Source organism: Gopherus flavomarginatus, chromosome 4, assembly GCF_025201925.1.
Source record: "Gopherus flavomarginatus isolate rGopFla2 chromosome 4, rGopFla2.mat.asm, whole genome shotgun sequence".
In the NCBI taxonomy this organism is placed as follows: domain Eukaryota; kingdom Metazoa; phylum Chordata; order Testudines; family Testudinidae; genus Gopherus; species Gopherus flavomarginatus.
In genome coordinates, this window is record NC_066620.1 from 3,434,463 (window position 1) to 3,452,714 (window position 18,252).

An 18,252-nucleotide genomic window follows, 5' to 3' on the forward strand; every position below is an offset into this window, starting at 1 on the left:
TGTCCCCAGACCAGCCAGAACCAACCCAATCCTGGGCTTGTCCAACCAGGATAGCCCCAGACCAGCCAGAACCGATCCCACACCAGGAAGTCCCCAGGCCAGCCAGAACTGAACTCACACCGGGCTAGTCCAAATGGGATATCCCCAGGCCAGCCAGAACCAGACAAGCCTAATTCTCGTCCTACAATCAACGTCCCAGTGCCTGCTGACAGCACCTCCCCATGCCTGTGGGAAGTCTGTTGGACACAGTTTCTCTAACAGCTGGTCTCTTCTTTCGTTATCCTCCCTCTGTTCCATCCGCACTCCTTGGTCCCTGCTCCTCACCTGCCCCGTCACCATCCCCACTTACTCCCCCGGTTCAATCTCCCCGCCCCGTCTGCTCTGCTCTTCCCAAGGCTCCCCAGTTCCCTGTTCCACGCCATCCCTGCCTCTGCCCACAGCTCCATCCCATTCCCAGTATGTCAGCCCCCAATGACCTGCTGCTCTCAGTTCCCCTCTCTCCTGGTCACACTCTTACACCACGCCTGTCCTTGGGTCTGCGAAAGCCTCCCAGAACAAGGGAGCTGAAGGAGGGGCTGGACAGGGTACCCTAGCCATCCAGGACTGGGACAGGCCAGAGAGCGACCAGGTTAGAAGTTCTCAGGGCTCCAGGCCAGGGAGGCAGATGTAACAGCTGAGTCTATCACCTCCAGAACCCAGCTCGGAGCACGCTCAGAGCACGGGGCTGGGAATGGATGAGCAGCCCATTGGTGGGACTGCAGAGGGGCTACTCCTCACAGACACCACCACTAACCTCAGGGTAAGTCTGTGTGTTCGCTGCCTGATTAAAGGCATGGAAAGAGACGCCAGCAGAGACCTTCTTTACCAGAGTAGAAGGAGAGTTTGGGGAGCAAATCCAAACTGCTGCTGTGAGTTCAGGGCCCGAGAGGGGGACGGTGGGGTACCCAGCAGCACTGAGGGGCTGCTGGCAGGAAGCCCTGGGACAAATAACTCCTGTGCCAATAGGGCTTTCCTCTCCAGCCTGCCCCCCCAGGAATAAACTGCACGTATAGCTCTTGGAAGACATGCTCTGTGACATGGGTACCCTGCAGCAGCAGAAGGAAAGTTGGGCCTAGCTGTTGTCTGATCTCCCCCAGTCCCATCTCCCTTTACCTCCTGGTGCTGCCAGATGAGCTGGGCGACCTCCTGCTGCTCGTGGGGGTCTAGCTTCTTCACGAAGAAGAGCAGCTCCCACCACTCAGCCCGGCTCAGGGCCTCGGAGTCCTCGCTCAGCCGGTCCGTCAGGTAGGGCAGGGAGTACAGTCCCCCAAGGGGCTTGCAGTAAAACGTCTGGGTCACTGCAGGGGGGCACAGCAAGGCAGAGACACAAACCCTGAGCACCTCAGCAGGACAGTTACCCTGCTGCAGAGCCATCTGAGCCAGGAGGGGACAGCTGGCCTGGGCCAGTCAGGCAGCCAAGGGCATTTGGATCCTATAGGCTGGAAGCATGAAGTAGCGAACTCTCGTTCCGAGGGCAAGGGAGTGATCAAAAAGTAAGGGAGGTGTCATTTGATTCACAGAAGTCAGCATCATCATCGTTTCAAATAACTAAATACAATATATGGAGCTATACCGATCTCCTAGAACTGGAAGGGACCCCGAAAGGTCATGGAGTCCAGCCCCCTGCCTTCACTAGCAGGACCAATTTTTGCCCCAGATCCCTAAGTGGCCCCCTCAAGGACTGAACTCACAACCCTGGATTTAGCAGGCCAATGCTCAAACCACTGAGCTACCCCTCCCTCCTAAACTGTCACCCTCTGCAGGGAGGAGGTGGGAAGGGGGACTCTGTGTCCCACCAGATCCCAGCTCCACGTCCTCCAGTTGGTAGGAATTTTGACAATACAGTGTCATCAGAAATGGGTCTCGTTGGGGACGATTCTAAGCTCTTTCCCCCACAGACACAATGGTACCAAACATGGCAAACCTAGAGAAATTATGTAGATGTACAGTCTGTCGAAGTGAGTATTCACCCACGAAAGCTCATGCTTCAATACGTCTGTTAGTCTATAAGGTGCCATAGGACTCTTTGTCGCTTTTTAGTTGAGAAAATGTTTCAAACCCACCTTTTGTTAATTAGACTTTAACACAGGAATGCACGGCTACATAGAAAGAAAAGACGTGGATCTCGGCTAATCCTAGAGAAATTAGCCTTGACACGTAGGACTGAAAACATTTCTTACTCAAAGTTATCCCTGGTCTCTGCTAGACGTGTCACTGACACCACACTCACATCTTCAGCCAAGGCAGGCTGTTGGCCAAACGCTGTAAGGGGGGGAACATGCAGTCTGTGAACGTGAGCATTTGTTTACCTAAGGGACTGATTCAGGAGCACACGTTATTTCACACAGAACGGGTGCGATCAATCCATCCTCCGAGACCCAGCCATTCCCAATAAGGGAGGGTAGTTCTGAACGCATTCTGCTGTTCCAGAGCCCTTCCAGTGCTCGATAACTGGCCCTCTTAATAGCAGGTATAAATGCACCCTGCGGCGGTGGCAGTTCTTCTCTGTTTGCTTCTTGGAAAACACTCACCGATGTGGCTCAGCAAGTGGTGTCATGCTGGACTTTAAATGGTACACTCCGTATTTATGACCTTATGCGTAACCGTCTCAGCCATTCCGAGCGACGCAAGAGTCTTCGCCAGCTGAATCAAATACCTGCCTGGAAGGTAATCTGGTCTTTCCAGCCAACCTTCCAGTAGTGTCACACTTCCCAGTCCCTGACTTTTATCCTCCTGTTCTCCTTTTATTCTGTCACCTCTCCTCACCACCCACCCCAGCTCTGGTTCATCCGCTCACTCAGCATCTCAATTCTTCTCCTTTCGGCCACGTTCTCCTCCAACTTTTTCCATTGCGTGCCCTCGCCCCAGCTCCCACTGGCCATCTCGCTCCGGAGGCCAGCATTCTGTGCTGCTGTATCACAGCTAGCTGGTGCTAGGCCAGGGTCAGGGTTACTATATAAGGTGTCACTGAGCGTTCTCTTTAACCAGCTCCTCACAGATGCAGCTACTCTTCGGTACTCTGTCTCCCCACTGATACCTAAAAATGATCAAGAGCAAATGAAAACCCAGGGTTTTGAAATAAGTGGCTCTGGGATTGTAATCAGTTCCGTTATGCGAGGGATGGCATGTAACTACGCGTATGCCACTCGCAGATGGATTCCAGTGATTGCTGGCTGGATGCTGAGGTCTTAACCAGTCCCTCGTTACAACTTTCGGCACAGCAAGCAGAGCTGCTAATAATACCACAGAGCTGCTCCTGCTCTGCCGATGACGGCACAGTCCCCTGAAGCACTCCTTCCGCTCCCAGACATTTGGAACATTACCAAAGGGAATCCGACCTGCATTCTGAGCACTGACAGACGACACAAAACGGCCAGTTCCGGGCCACACTTTAACTTTGTGAGACCTCGACACGCCCGCGTTAAAGTAACTAAAACCCGGCAATTTTTATATGTTCTCGACTATACTCTACATCATTGTTCTAGGCTGGTCATGCCTGAGCCCACTCTGTTGGAGGGGAAGGACTTTCGAGAGATCCCCAACTCGACCCATTTCCAATGACACTGTGTTATCAGAATTTCCACTGACTGGAGGACCTGGAGCTGGGAGGCAGCGAGCCCCTCCCCCCGCCACACCACAGAGGGTGACAGCATTGAAATGATGACTCTGTCGATTTTTACAAATCATACAACACCTCCCTGGCCTTCCTACTGTTCACCTGCCCACAGAATTACCCCTGCGCCCAGACAGCTAGACAGGTTTGTCTCCAGGCAGCAGAGTGGGTGTGCGGCCCCTCCCAGACGTATCTCCTTCTTCCTTCGGGGTGCGGGAGGAGCGGAGCAGTGCACACTCCCTGGGCAGACAGGGATGGAAGACTTGCTGGGAGGGAACCCCACTGAAATGGGGGATGGGTGCAGAACCTTAATTCCCTTCCTCATGTGACCTGCTCCCCAAAGAGGACTCTCTTAGGCTGCCAGCACAAATGCATGTCTCCAGAGAGGTGCCCACACGGCCCTAGCACCGGGCGCTTCCCCAGGGTTTTGGGGTGTCATCACTGCACCCTGTGGGGCAAGGGAGTGCCCCTCTCTCTAGACATGGGAACAGGGGCATAGAAGACATGCACTTGCCCAAGGTCATTCACCTGGCCTGCGGCAGGGCCAGAAGGCCCGAGCACCCCCCTTCCTAGGAACAGCTTGAGGTTCAGGGGAGGCCAGGCCCTGCCAGCCCCAGCCCAGCATGTGCAGAGCAGGGGCAGAGCCCAGCACAGCAGCAAGCACTCACCAGTGGTCAGTTTCAGGTTCTCTGTCAGGCTGGACACCTTTTCCTGGGCCTCCCGCTCCGCCTGGCCAGATGAACTGACAATCTCCACCATGTGCCAGTGCACCCAGTAGGTGCGGCCCAGCGCCTGCCAATAAACCTGGGAGGAGCCCCGGAAACCAGTTACTGAGGGCAGCTTGTCCACAACCCAGTCGAAGCAGCCTGGCCCACCGAACCCCTCAAGCCAGCAGGGAAGCCCAAGGCCTCCTCTGGCACCAGCAGCACTCTCCAAACCCGCACAGGGACAGGGCGTAGCCAGGCACCAGGGAGCTTCAGGCCAAGGGCTCCCCCAGACCTCGGGCAGGTGCCTGCAGCCCTGGCCCCACGCCCCCACTGCCAGCAGGCGTACCTGGACGGGCGGCGTGCCATCGTTGCTCTGGCGAAACTCGCCCTCGTCCCCAGCGCTGACCTGCTCGTAGTCCTCCAGCATGCGCACCCGCATGCCCCGCACCAAGTTCCCCTGCACATACTCCACGTAGCTGCTGCGGCTCGGGAAGGCAGAGCGCGTCTTGAAGGCACTGGCTTCCTTCTGGGGCGGGCAGGAGGCCCCCTGGACCGAGTTGCAGGTGGGAGCCTTGGGCTGGAAGATGGAGCGGACGACCCGCGGCTGCCCCTCCTGCAGGGACAGCAGCTCCATCCTCTGGCTGCGGTCCCAGCCCATCACCCGCACCAGCTCGGAGATGAGATTGGCCATGGCCATGCTGAACTCGAACTCCCGCTGCATGCGGCTCCTCTCCCCGACGTGAGCACAGGGCACGGTGCAGTCCTGCCGCTCCCCGCCCAGCTCCGTGCTGCTGTTGAGCTTGTCCACGAGAGAGGTGACGCACAGATAGCGCTTCACCAGCGAGAACAGCAGCTTCCCGGGGATCTGCAACAGACACGGTGTCAGAGCCACGGTAAGAGAGCTCCCCACCCACTCCCCTGCTTGCCCACCCACCTGTCCTGGAGCATCGCTACCCAACCCCAACAGGCCTCCGCCCCCCTGCCCACCCCTCCCCTCCCCCATCCCTAATAGGCCTCTGGGCCAACTCTCCCCACAACCTCTCCCTGTCCTGCCCACCCTGAGCCAGCCCTCCCCCCGTCCTCCCAACCCTGAGCCAACCCTCCCCCATCCTCCCCACCCTGAGCCAACCCTCCTCTCCCTCATCCCTAACAGGCCTCTGAGCCAACCCTCCCCCAACCTACCCACCCTGAGCCATCCCTCCCCTCCCCAATAGGTCTCTGAGCTCTCTCTCCTGTCACCACACCGTCCATCTCCACACCAGACAGGTCTCCAAGCCCTCTGCCCCGTGAAACCCCCTGCTCCTGTGCCCCTCCCCCGAGCGAGCCAGGCCTGCGGGCACCTGGGGCAGGTGGATCCCCTCGAAGGACATGCAGTGCTCTTCGGAGGACGTGGTCTCTGCAAACAGCTCCAGGAGGGTGTAGCGACTGTCGAAGTCCATGTGCTGCTCAATGCCGTCCTGCTGGCTCAGGGACAGGAGAACGTAGGCCCGACTCCCTGCACAGCGACACACACCAGCTGAGTGCTTTCCCTCCCACCTGTCCCTCAGGAGCATCTCAACCTTCCCAGCACCCGCGCCCTGTCCTTTCTCCATTTCTCCCAGCGCCCCGGCGGAAGCTCCTGGATAGAAAAGGGCTGAGATCCCAGAGACATTTCTCAGATGGACCAACCTGCAGGGTTTCTGGCTCGACCCATATTCCACTGTCTCAAAAACCAGCACTGCTCATACTGCCCAGGGGAGGAGAGCAGGGCAGCTCCTGGGGAGACAATAGCCCGAGTCTGCAGTAAGGCCCCCTCAGAACAGGGGGCTCATGTACAAAGCCAAGGAGGCACCACTGTACACATGGGTAGAGCCAAACACCAGCTGCCATCCCCTTCCCAGTGCACCTGAAGACACCCCTGTTCCATTCCAGCTACAGATTGGCCTGAGCTGGGCTGGCCAGGTGAGTGAAACGCTGGCAGACCATGGGCCAGCTCATGCCAAGGCCCCAGCCTCACTGAACACTGGGGAATACGTAGCTGGAGACCGGTCTGACTCACCAGCAGGTTAGCCTTGTTAAGATAAATGTTAGCGTTGTAATGATGTGTGTGATGCCTAGACCTTCTGAATCCTGCAGGATGCTGCATGTAGTGATTTCACTTGCAATCTCTGTAGCCCGTCGTGTGACATTGTATCGAGTAAAAAGCAACAAGGAGTCCTGTGGCACCTTATACTAACAGATGTATTGGAGCATGAGCTAGGACTCTCTGTTGCATCGAGTGTTTGTCCGCACTTGTGTAACTCATTGAGCAGGAAAGGAGCATTCACTCAGGGAAAGTGCTTGCCCTGTACCCGAGGCAGCCCCCGACGGCAGACGAGGCAGTGTGGATCATCCAAGGACAGAGATCTTGCTGACTGCGTGCCTCACTCCCTCCAGGAAGGAGAGACCTGCGCACCAACTCATCCCATCAGCCTGGATTCCGGGGCAAGGAGGGGAGATAAAAATCCCTGACAAGGAGGAACCAAGATCTTCTTGCTGCCTGGACTCGGAGGGGCAAAGATTCCTAAACATGAGCAAGAGATCCCCATGCTGCTTGGCCTGGGTCGGCCATAAAGGACACACACAGCTGCTTATTATAGAACCTGACGGTACCTTCTTAAAGCTAAGACTGTAACTCATCGGTGCGCATGTTTCCTGTTTTAACCTTGAAAATAACCCCCATTTCTCTTCTTAGTTAATAAAGCTTTAGTCCGTTTATTACAGGATTGGCTATAGGCATTGTCTTGGGTTTGAAATCTGAGTACAACTGACCTAGGTAAGTGACTGGTTCTTTGGGACTGGGAGTGATCTGAATATTGTTGTGATTTTCAGTGTAAAGTGACTATCACTCAGTCCAATTTGCTGGAGATAGACTGTTACAGTGCCTGAGGAGTTCACACTTGTTTCTAATTACAAAACATACTGATCTGGGGCATCTGCCCTGCTTTCTGACAGTGCCCTGAGGCTGGCGCTCCCGGTTGCGAGTCACCCCAGACAGCGAGCACAGCTCTGTACTGTACCAGCTGATACCATCCCCAGGAAGGGGCACCTGGGCAGAGTGACCCATCCAGCAACAGTGGGGCAGCACGCACAGCGCCAGCACTCTGCCCAGGTACCTGGTTGGAGGAGGGGTGGCTCAGGCAGCAGAAGGCAGTTCCGTATACAAAGAGACTTGACCTCAGTCCCGAGTCCCTTCTCTGTTTGGAAAGGGCCCTACATAAACGTCTTCCCCTTCCCAGAGAGCTCCAGGACCCCCCCAGCACACCGTGCTCAGCAGCTGGGCCTGGCCCAGCCATTCTCTGGGGCTCCTGGCCAGGAGATCTCACCTGCGTCGTGTGAAGCCAGGGCCCTCAGCATCTTGCCGGCGCTGCGGCGGATTTGCTTCTCCTCATTACACAGCATCTTCATCAGCAGGTCCAGGGCCCCAGTCTCCTTGAAGACGCCCGTCAGAGAACCAATGCTGGCGTAGGCGCTCAGCACATGGATGGTGTTGAGGATGGAGGACTCTGGGCCCGTGGGCCCAGCCATCTGCCGGCTAGCCCGTTGCACCAGGTTCCTGACGTCAGCCTTCATCTCCAGCAGCGAGGCCTCGTCCAGCGTGACGTCCGGAGGGAACGTGCTGGGCGCCTTCTCCTCCTTCACCCGCTGCCCCTCGGGCTTCCTCTTGCCCAGCAGCGTCGGGCAGTTGGCATAAACCTCCTCTGCTGACATCCACATCAGGATGCTCTCCGCTTTGTTCTCTGCTGAAGAGGCATTGGTGCTGCTCCCCTGGCCCTCCTCCAAGCTGAGGATGCTCCAGCGAATCAGGTACTCGGTGTGGCCATCATGGCCCCGGCGCTGTCGGATCAGCTCCTTGGGGTGGGCCTGCAGCTTGGGCCCCAGATGCACGAGCAGGTTTCCATTCCTCCTCTCGCCTACCATGACGGGGAACGTCTGCGCAGAGAGAGAGAGGCAGGAGCAGGTTATGATCCGCCTAGGAACCCCAGTCGAGAGCTCAGGGAGAGAGCTCTCCAGGGAAGAACCTCTGGGACCCAGCTGGTGGGGGGGGGACTAGAGATGGAGAGATCTGCATGTTCTGCCCCCAGCCCTGCCACCGACCTGCTGTGTCACCTTAAGCAAGTCACCACCTCTGCATTATTGCCCAAGCATACCATGGCTCCCAGACCCAGGGGGACGAATGGCTCAGTGGTTTGAGCATTGGCCTGCTAAACCTAGCGTTGTGAGTTCAATCCTTGAGGGGGCCATTTAGCGGTTTGGGGATAGCTCCTGCTTTGAGCAGGGGGTTGGACTAGATGACTGCCTGAGGTCCCTTCCAACCTTGATATTCTATGACCACCTCTGCTGAAACCTCACCCTCCCATGCAGGAAAGCCTGACTACATCATGCTCATGATTCACAGCCTCCTCTGCTCCCAGCACTGGTTCAGAACCATCCTCCTGTGTGTAATTCTCTCCAGCCCTCAATGCAGCCAGACTCACAGACCTTGGCTCCTTGTAGTCCCGTCATCTCACACCACTGTCTTCTGCCTCTCCCATTGCTGCAAGAGCCTTGCTCTGCAGCTGCTCCAATTGTGCACGCGAGTACTACCACTGGCTGCTCTCAGCAGGAAAGCTAAGCAGGGCATACACATCTGCAGGACTGAGGCCAAATATTTGTTGGGTTATACGGGCTAGAGGCAGGGTCGGTTCACAGCTAACAATGAGACATTCACTGGGGTGGGCCAGGGCTCTCATTTCCAGAGACCTCTGCAACATTTTCCGCTTCAACTCTGGGGCAGCAGGCGGACCACAGAGTTCCCCCCTCCCCCAGCCGCTGCAGGTGGACCCCAGAGCTCCGAGCCATTGCAGGCAGCAGGGACTATCCCGGGTCTGCAGCAGCAGTGGATGCTGGACCCCCCTCCTTCTCCATTTTGTCACAGTTATTCTTAGTAAAAATCAGAAACAGGTCACAGGCTTCTGTGAAGTTTTATTTTTTGCCCGTGACCTGTGACTTTTACTAAAAATAACCATGACAAAATCCTAGCTTTACCTATGCAGGTTAGGAAGTAACATAAAAATGGCCATATGGATCAGACCAATGGTCCATCTAGCCCAGTAACCTGTCACTAATAGTGGTCAGCACTAGAGGTTCAGCAGGAGCGTACAAAACCAGACAATTCTGGAGAGATCCACCCGTCTTCCCATCCCAGCTTCTGGCAGTCAGAAGCTTATGGTCACACCTAGCAAGGAGTCACATCCGTGACCATCTTGGCTAATGGCCTACCCTCCATGAACGTAGCCAATTCTTTTCTGAACTCAGGTATACTTTTGCTCATCACAACCTCCCATGGCAATGAGAGTTCCACAGGTTAATCGTGCATTGTGTGAAACAGTATTTCCTTATTTGTACTACACCTGCTGCCTATTCATTTCACCATGTGACCCCTGGTTTTTGTATTGTGGGAAAGGGTCAATCATGCTTCTCTAGTCACTTTTTCCACACCATTCGTGATTTAGAGACCTCTATCACATCTCTTCTTGTCTCTTTTCCAAACTGACCAGCCCTAATCTTTTTAGTCTCTCCTTGTAGGAAGCATTTCCATATCCTTGATCATCTTTCTCATCCTTCTCTGAATGTTTTCCAGTTCTATCATATCCTTTTTGAGAGGGGGCAACAAGAATTGGACACAGTATTCAAGGTAGGGGCACACCATGGATTTATATAGTGTCACTATTATATTTTCTATCCCTTTTCTAATAGTTCCTAATGCTTCATTAGCGTTTTTGACCGCTGCTGTACATTAAGCTGTAGCCTTTAGAGAACTAGCCATGATGACTCCAAGTTCTCTTTGAGTGGTAACAGCTAATTTAGAGCTCATCATTTTATAGCTATAGTAGGGATTATGTTTTCCAATGTAAATTACTTTGCACTTATCAATGTTGAATTTCATCTGCCATTTCGTTCCCCCGTCACCTGGTTTTGCGAGATTCCCCCTGTGAGGCCCTGTCTGCATGACACGGTTTTGTTGACAACACCATGGAGGTGAACATATTACAATGCTCCTCCCGCCAATGTAAATCCCCTGCTACGCTGACAAAATAAAACGATCTCAATGAACAACACAGAGCCTTTTGTGAGGCAGCTGGAGCGACGCAGTGTCAGTGCAAACACTGCACTTGCTTATGTCGTCCTAACTGGCCTCTAGGAGGTGTCATAATGCCCAGCATGACCGCTCTGGTCAGCACTTTGAACTCCGTTGCCTTGAGGAACACAGGCATGATCTCCTCCCTCATTTAAAGGGCTGGGAAGTTTTGAAATTCCTCTTCCTGTTTGCTCAGCATGGATTGCTCACTCAGCACCTTCTCAGCTGACTATGCCGGCTTTCCGCAACAGACGCGCTGCAGCATGGAATACATCGGAGCTGCTGGATCTGTGGGGAGAGAAGCAATCGCAGCTTTGCTCAAGCTGTAGGAACTTTGATATCTACAGGCAGATTGCTTGTGGCGTGCAGAAGGGACATGCAGCAATGCTGTGCTAAGATCAAGTTGCTGAGGCAGGTGTGCCAGAAGGCAAGGGAGGCCAACCGTCACTCTGGTGCAGCGCCGAAGACGTGCTGCTCTACAAGGAGCTGCATGCCATCCTTGGTGGCAACCCCATCACCATGAGCCCTGTGGATGCTTTGGGGGGACTGGAGGCAACAGCCAGTGGAGTCAGCCCTGAGGACGAAGTGGTGGATGAGGAAGTGGAGTTGGCGGAGAATGTGGGATGTGTGACAGGGTCATCTGGTGTCATGGCAAACCAGGGCCTACTTTTGACTCCAAAGGAATCTAGCCAGTCCCAGCACTCCGGCTCTGGCGTGCATGGGGCAGGAGAGGCAAGCTCTGGTAAACACACATTCTGCTTTGATACTGCACAATGATAGGAGACTGAGGTCTCATTTACTTTGTTATATGGCAGAAGAGGGATAAAGGAGATAAATTAACTACAGAGCCTATGCAGCTACGCAGTGGGGACCCAATAGACAAGTCTGTTAATGACACTGGGATGTCTCGGGAATCCTCTCTAGGAAGAGATCTTGGTAGAGCTGACTTGTTTCTTCTCCTGCTGTAGGAAACTTTGCTGCATCAGCCAGCAATTATTTCAGCAGGGACCAAAGCAGCCCACAGGTGAGCAGCATACAGAGCTGGTCTGAATCAGCACGCATGTAGGAGATGCTCCCTTGCATCCTGGGTTACCCTTAAGAGTGAGCTATTGGGTGTGATTACCACAGCCTGTGAAAAAGGGGCCAAAATTCAGAATACTCTCTCTAGGTACGTGTAGTGACCCTCTTTGCAAGTCACCCAGAGCCTTTGTCCCTTCTTGGCCATTCCCCCTTCCCAAATTGACCATATTTGGGACTCTCGCCGAGCTGCCTGCTAGCCAAGAGACAGTAAGAAAGAAGTGTATGTGACTTTTGTGATTCACGGCTGTGAGTGCACCCACAATACTGTCTCTGTCCAGCATTCCTTTGGTTTCTGCAGATGTGCCCTTGAGGACCAACTCCTACACACCAGCGGAGCGCCTCTGTCAGATAAGGAGGTGAACCAGGAAGAGTATGGAGGATCTGTTTAGAGAAGTGCTGCAATCAACAGACAGAGCACACAGGGAAACTAGAGCGTCCAGGGAGACAGTTAATGAAAGCTCAGGCTGCATAGCCTGGAGAGGAGACGGGGCAGGAGTGGATGACAGATGGACAGGAGTGGATGATAACGCTACTGACAGAGATGCTCAAGTCCCTCATAGCGCTGCAGTCTGAGCACATCCATGCACGACTCCCCCTGCAGCCAGTACAGAACTCGTTCCATGCCCTGCCCAAACTCCCCCGACACATTCTTCGGATGTTCCCATTCTGTCGCAGTTCCCCGGCAATCCACCCCGAGAAACTGCTTTCAGATGAAAGCTGGAGTTACACGTAGCTGTGCAAGCCTGAACCGAGAGAATGTTCCTCGCTGCCATGTCCCGTTTGCAAAAAAAGTGTTTTATCATTTAATTGAAGTGTAGTCTTTGAACAAAATGAGTCTTCATTTGTGTCATGCACATGGTCGTTGCTGCTAAAATTCAAAACTTCGTCAGGAGTCTGTCTCAGCTGGACTTGGTGAATGGGGTTCAGTGTGAAAAGCAGGGGTGCTGCAAGTCCAGTCTAAGGAGCCAGTGAAGCTGCATGGCTTCCCTGGAGGAAGAGCGAGACCCCTAGGGATCTGACACACTGAAGGGGTTCCTCCTAGAGACCATTCCAAAGCTGGGCCACAGCACCAATCCTGTGGATCTGTGTCACTTTCTCAAAGGCTTTCTGAATAGCCAAGAACACTACATCAACCGGATCACACTTATCCACATGCTTGTTGACACCCTCAGATAATTTTAGTAGATTGGGAGGCATGACCTTCCTTTACAAAAGCTGTATTGACTCTCCCCTGGCAAGTCTTATTCATCTATGTGCCTCATAATTCTGTTCTTTCCTATAGTTTCAACCAATTTGCCTGGTACTGAACTTAGGCTCACCAGCCTGTAATTGCCAGGATCACCTCTAGAGCCCTTTTTGAAAATCGGTATTACATTAGCTACATACAGCTACTAGTTTTGCAATTTCACATTTGAGTTCCTTCAGAACTCTCAGCTGAATACCATCTGGGCCTGTGACTTATTACAGTTTAATTTATCAATTTGTTCTAAAACTTCTTCTTCTGACACATCAATGTGGGACAGTAGTTCACATTTGCCACCCAAAAATAGCTGTGATGTGAGTATCTCCCCCAACCTCCTCTGCAGTGAAGACTGATGCAAATAATTCATTTAGCTTCTCTGCAACAGCCTCGTTTTCCTTGAGAGCTCCTTTAGCAACTCTGTTGTCTAGGTTATGTCTACAGGAGGATGAACCACCCACAGGAGTCACGGCTGGCCCAGGTCAGCTGACTTGAGCTTGTGGGGCTTAGGCTATGGGGCTAAAAATTGTTGTGTAGACTTCTGGGCTCAGGCTGGAGCCAGAGCTCTGTAACCCTCCTCCCTTGCAGGGTCCCAGAGCTCAGGTTCCTGCCCAAGCCCAACCATCTACACAGCAGTTTTCAGCCACGAAGCCCGAACCCAAGTCAACTGACCCAAGTCAGACGTGGGCTTTTTATCTCCATGTAGACATAGCCCTAGAGCAGTGGTCTCCAACCTTTTTGTGGCCAGTAGCACATTCGTGTTTTCAGAAGAGTGTGGCGGGCGCCAACAATTTTTCAAGGCTTATTTTGTATTTGTACATTAAATAATACGAAAAACATCATATTTATTATAACACAATATATGAATCCAGAGAGAAGAGAGAAGCTGGAGAGAAGCTGCGAGGACAGAGAACACCGGCGCCTGCAGCCTCAGAGTTCTCTGTCCCTGGCAGGCACAGGGCTGCTGCTTCTCTCTGGCTTACGCCACAGCCCCACATCTGCCAGGGACCGAGAACACCGGCGCCCGCAGCCTGCAGCCCCGGAGTTCTCTGTCCCCACCAGGCGCAGGGCAGCAGCTTGTCTCCCCTGCTGGGCACTAGGCGGGCCCCACGCCTGCTGGGAACAGAGAACACCATGCTCGCAGCTGGAGTTCTCTGTCCCCGTCTGGTGCCGGGCTGTGGCTTCTCTCCCCTGCTGGGCACTAGGTGGGCACACATAAATGCCCCAGCGGGCGCCATGGCGCCCGCGGGCACCACATTGGGGACCACTGCCCTAGAGGCTCTGCTGCCTGTTTGGCAGTCTTCCTGGTTCTGATGTACTTAAAAGATTCTTACTGATTGGTTTTGCATCTTTACCAATTTAGGAATTTCCCCCAGCTCAGATTAGCAGGGACACTGTGGATTTTTCACCTTCCTCTGCAGCATGAGAAGCGAATCACCTGCTCATATCATCTGGGCATGTCTCACCCCACCAAGTCCCTGCCACTGGTGCACCTTGGGCCTTCCTGTTCTCTGCCTGTAGCACCCACTAGTTTAGCCTCCCGAGGGCTGTAATACTTTGGTCAAACTTCAGTTGTTGGGTTTAATGTGCGGGTACCGGGTGCTGCTGCCGGCCTGTGATTTACTGGAGGCCAGACTGGATGATCTCGTGGTCCCTTCTGGCCTTAAACACTATGGGAATGTCTACACAGCATTTTGGAGCAAGCGTCCTAGCCTGGGTCACAGACTCTGGCTAACATGGCTCACCCTAGTTCTCTACAAACAAGTGTGTAGACCAGAGGCGGATTTACAGTAAAACACAGGATGCCCTGGCATGGGACCCCCCCAATGACAGCAGGGGCAGAAGCTTGCGCTTGCTGGCTCCTGGGGCTCCTGCTGCAGGCTCCGCACCCACTGGGAGCCATGCTCCTCCATCCCCCGCCTCCTCCCCAGAGCGCGCCATGTTCCTCCTCCCCACCCTCCCTCCCAGTGCTTCCCCCGCTGCCAAACAGCTGTTTGCTGTGCCTCAGGGCACTCTGGGAGGGAGGGAGGGAGAGGAGTGGGGCCACAGCACACTCAGGGGAAGAGGTGGGACAGTGATGGGGACTTGGGGAAGTGATGGAATGGGGGCAGGGAGGAGATGGAGCAGGGGCAGCGATGGGGATGGAATCAGGCCACAGCAAAGCAGAGGCAGGGCCCCCGCACTCCCTCTACACATACCCCCCCTCAGCCTCCTGCCCTGAGCTGCTCAGGACAGGGGGTTGGGAGCACCCTCACAGCCCAAGCCCACACGCCTAGCCCTGACTCCTGCACTCCCCCACAACCCCAGCCCTGACTTCTGTATCCCCCACACACCCCCAGCCCTCCCTGACTCTTGCACCCCAACATATATCCAGTCCCCCACAACCCCCATGCCCTGATTCCTGCACATCCCCCCCTCCCCCGAGCACCGAACGGGAGTTCCAGCATCCCCCCCACCCCGCATTCCCACCTGCACCCATCACACCAAATGGGAACTGCCCCAGGTAAGCGCTCCACACCCAAACCTCCTGACCCAGCCCTGAGCCCACTCCCGCAGCTTAAGTCCCTAACTCCCTCCCAGACCCCACACCCCAACTCTGAGCTGCCTCTCACATCCTAATTCCTGGCCAGACCCCACACCCCAATGTTGTTTTACAGGTTTTTTATGAAGTGCTCTTATCCAAAGCGCTTTACAATAGCTAGCAAACAGTACAAACAATATTTGGAAAGATCATTAAGTGGCCTGCCGAGACCCTCAGCAATTTTCCAGTCGTCTGTGAAAAGAAAGTTAGACCGCAAAAACAATCCAGGTACCTCACTTCATTTTCATTTACTTCTTATTATTTACAAGAGGAGGATGAAGAAAAAAAGAATGAAAAACAGGGCTGGAGGGGAGATAAGGGACAATGTTCTTTTTCTTGGCTAGGTCCCGGGGTGGGGGGGTGTCGCAAAAATGAAGCTGAGCATAGGGCCCCATTAACTCGAAACCCACCACCGGTGTAGACAGCACTTTGACGTTGCAGCTGGGCTGGAGCTCAGGTTCTGGAGCCCAAGCTCTTCGTCCGGAGCCGCCACCCCACTCCCCAGGCCAAGCTCCAGGCCAGGCTGCACCTGCAGAGCGCTGTCCACAGCCCTGTTTCCAGAACACCATCCCCACGAGCCTGAGCCTGGGTGAAGGCTGGCTCGGAACTGCTGTGTAGACATTTGCTAAGCACAGCGGCGGAGGGACAGCTCAGTGGTTAGAGCATTGCCCTGCTAAACCCCGGGTCGTGAGCTCAGCCCTGGAGGGGCCACCGAGGGACCTGGGGCAAAATCAGCACTTGGTCCTGCCAGCGGGGGCAGGGCTGGACTGGCTGACCCCACCGGCTCGGTGAGATCGGTTTTCACAAAGTTATTCACAGATTATTAGGGTTGGATGGGACCTCAGGAGATCATCTAGTCCAACCCCCTGCTCAAAGCAGGACCAATCCCCACTTCCCTAAATGGTCCCCTCAAGGACTGAACTCACAGCCCTGGGTTTAGCAGGCCAATGCTCACACCACTGAGCTATCCGTCCTCCATGCCAGCGGGGCAGGGCTGGACTGGCTGACCCCACCGGCTCGGTGAGAGCGGTGTGGCTCCAGAGACTGGGGCCCCTCGGCCACCCGCAGAAGCGCAGCCCTCCTGCGAGGGCCAGGGCAAGCCAGGGCTCTGTCGGCAGCAACGGGCCGGGCGGCTCCCCCTGGGGAGCGAGGCCACAGGCAGCGGGGGCGGGCTCCAGGCCGCTCCGCCGCACGAGCCGTGTCCCCCCCCCACCCCGGGCCAGCCTTCGCGAGGGCGCTGCGGGCGGCGGCTGGCGGGGCCGGCTCCGGTTCAGCCCCCGGGCCCGGGAGACCCCCAGCGGCCCCTCCCCGCCACAGCCGGGCTCCCGGCCCGCTCGGGGACAGCGGGGGGCGGGCCGGGCGGCGCTGCCCGTTACCTGCTCCCTCCAGCCGCTCCCGCGCCGCTTCCGGGCCCTTGACGCGTGCGCAGCCCGCCCACTACGGCTCCCCGCTGGAGACAAACCCCGGCAGTCTCGCCCGCGAAAGGGACGAGCCGGGCAGGAGCCCCGCCCCCCAGAGCTGCAGGAATTACGGTCCTGACGCCTGGGCCCCCAGAGCAAGCAGCACAGGGGACTCCCATCCTGCATCTAGGACTGGGTTTCCAAACACTCCGAGAACAGCTGCCCAGCAAAGCTCTGGTGATAGGGATGGGCTTGCCTGGATCTTCAGAACCTGGCACACGAAACAAACCCTAGTTCCCACAATCAGGGCTCATGTTTTACATAAACTAGCAGGGAGGCCCTGAGTCCCATCTCCTGTCTGTTTCCACAGCTCAGCATGTGTGGAGTACTTCCAGGAACACATGACGCCATGCACTCAGTGTCCCTGGCCTGTTTTCCAGAACCTGGGAATGGCCAACAGGGGATGGGTCACCTGATGATGACCTGTCCTGTTCATTCCCTCTGGGTATTTGGGCACTGTTGGAAGACAAGATACTGGGCTAGATAGACCACTGGTCTGACCCAGTATGGCCCTTATGTTCTTTTCCTTGCCTGTTTCTCTGTGTTTGTAACACTCGCTTTGGGGGAATACAACATCCTTGTAATGTTTTCATCCTTCAGTAACAGATACTAACCGCCTGAACTGCCATCTTCAGATCTTGAAATCTCATTTTTACAGAGTTTATACACTAAACTAACTCATTGTCTCCAGTTGGGACCATCGTGACCTCAGAAGTACCTCAAACAATCATCACCCTTCCACTCAGGCTCATTTGCATGCCATGGTAGAAATTAATCCATGATGTGAGGGGAACTATGCATGTCAAGTTCTTACTGGTAGATTCCTTGGTTCACAACATCACTGCACCTCAAAGTTCTGGAGCTGCTTAGTAGCAAATTAAGGGCCAGTTTGCCCATACATTCTAGCTGTTTTGCACTGCCCTGGAGTGGCACCAAGCAACCAAACTGGTAGTTGGTTCATCCAAGATTCCTTCTCAAGGTGGTATCAGAGTTCTACACATTGGAGCCTGGTATCCTGTCATGTTTCCCCAATACCCATCCTGCTAAAGCCTTTCTCCACATGCCTGCTGTGAAGAGTTCCTTGGAGTTCTGCCTGGAGGGGCTGATGCCTTTAGAAAGGCCACCCAACATTTTATTCTGTTTGACCCCTCCCCCCAGGGTAGTACCATTAATAACAGAGCTGAGCAGACTGATTTTTGGTTCAGTGGCCATGCTAAAAAATAAATTTAAAAAAATAATTCGGTCATTTTGAACAGAAACGGAATTGTTTTGGGTTTTTTTGAAGAGAAAAAAAAACAACACACTTTGTCCAGGTCAAACTAAAGGTTCAAAATGACATTTCATTTAACATTTTTTGGTAGGGTTTGGTTTGAAAATGTCAAAACATAACACC

General features: G+C 54.6%; 1 protein-coding gene across 4 annotated transcripts in view; it reads right to left on the reverse strand.

The window, feature by feature from the left end:
* LOC127049856 (cullin-9-like) overlaps positions 1-16,875 on the reverse strand; it is a 49,992-nt gene extending 33,117 nt beyond the window's left edge. Inside the window, exons 1-8 of one of the 4 annotated variants that reach the window (XM_050951152.1) lie at positions 16,776-16,857; positions 10,716-10,786; positions 8,860-9,015; positions 7,704-8,310; positions 5,700-5,854; positions 4,706-5,224; positions 4,321-4,456; positions 1,153-1,337 (exon numbers count right to left, since the gene is read on the reverse strand). In XM_050951152.1, the coding sequence (XP_050807109.1) occupies positions 1,153-1,337; positions 4,321-4,456; positions 4,706-5,224; positions 5,700-5,854; positions 7,704-8,310; positions 8,860-8,883 (1,626 nt within the window). In that variant the 5' untranslated portion in view covers positions 8,884-9,015; positions 10,716-10,786; positions 16,776-16,857. Of the gene's footprint in view, positions 1-1,152; positions 1,338-4,320; positions 4,457-4,705; positions 5,225-5,699; positions 5,855-6,397; positions 7,679-7,703; positions 8,311-8,859; positions 9,016-10,715; positions 10,787-16,775 lie in introns of those variants that run through there. The other 3 variants (XM_050951153.1, XM_050951154.1, XM_050951155.1) reach the window with 3 other exon arrangements.
* Between the last annotated feature and the right edge of the window lie 1,377 nt (positions 16,876-18,252).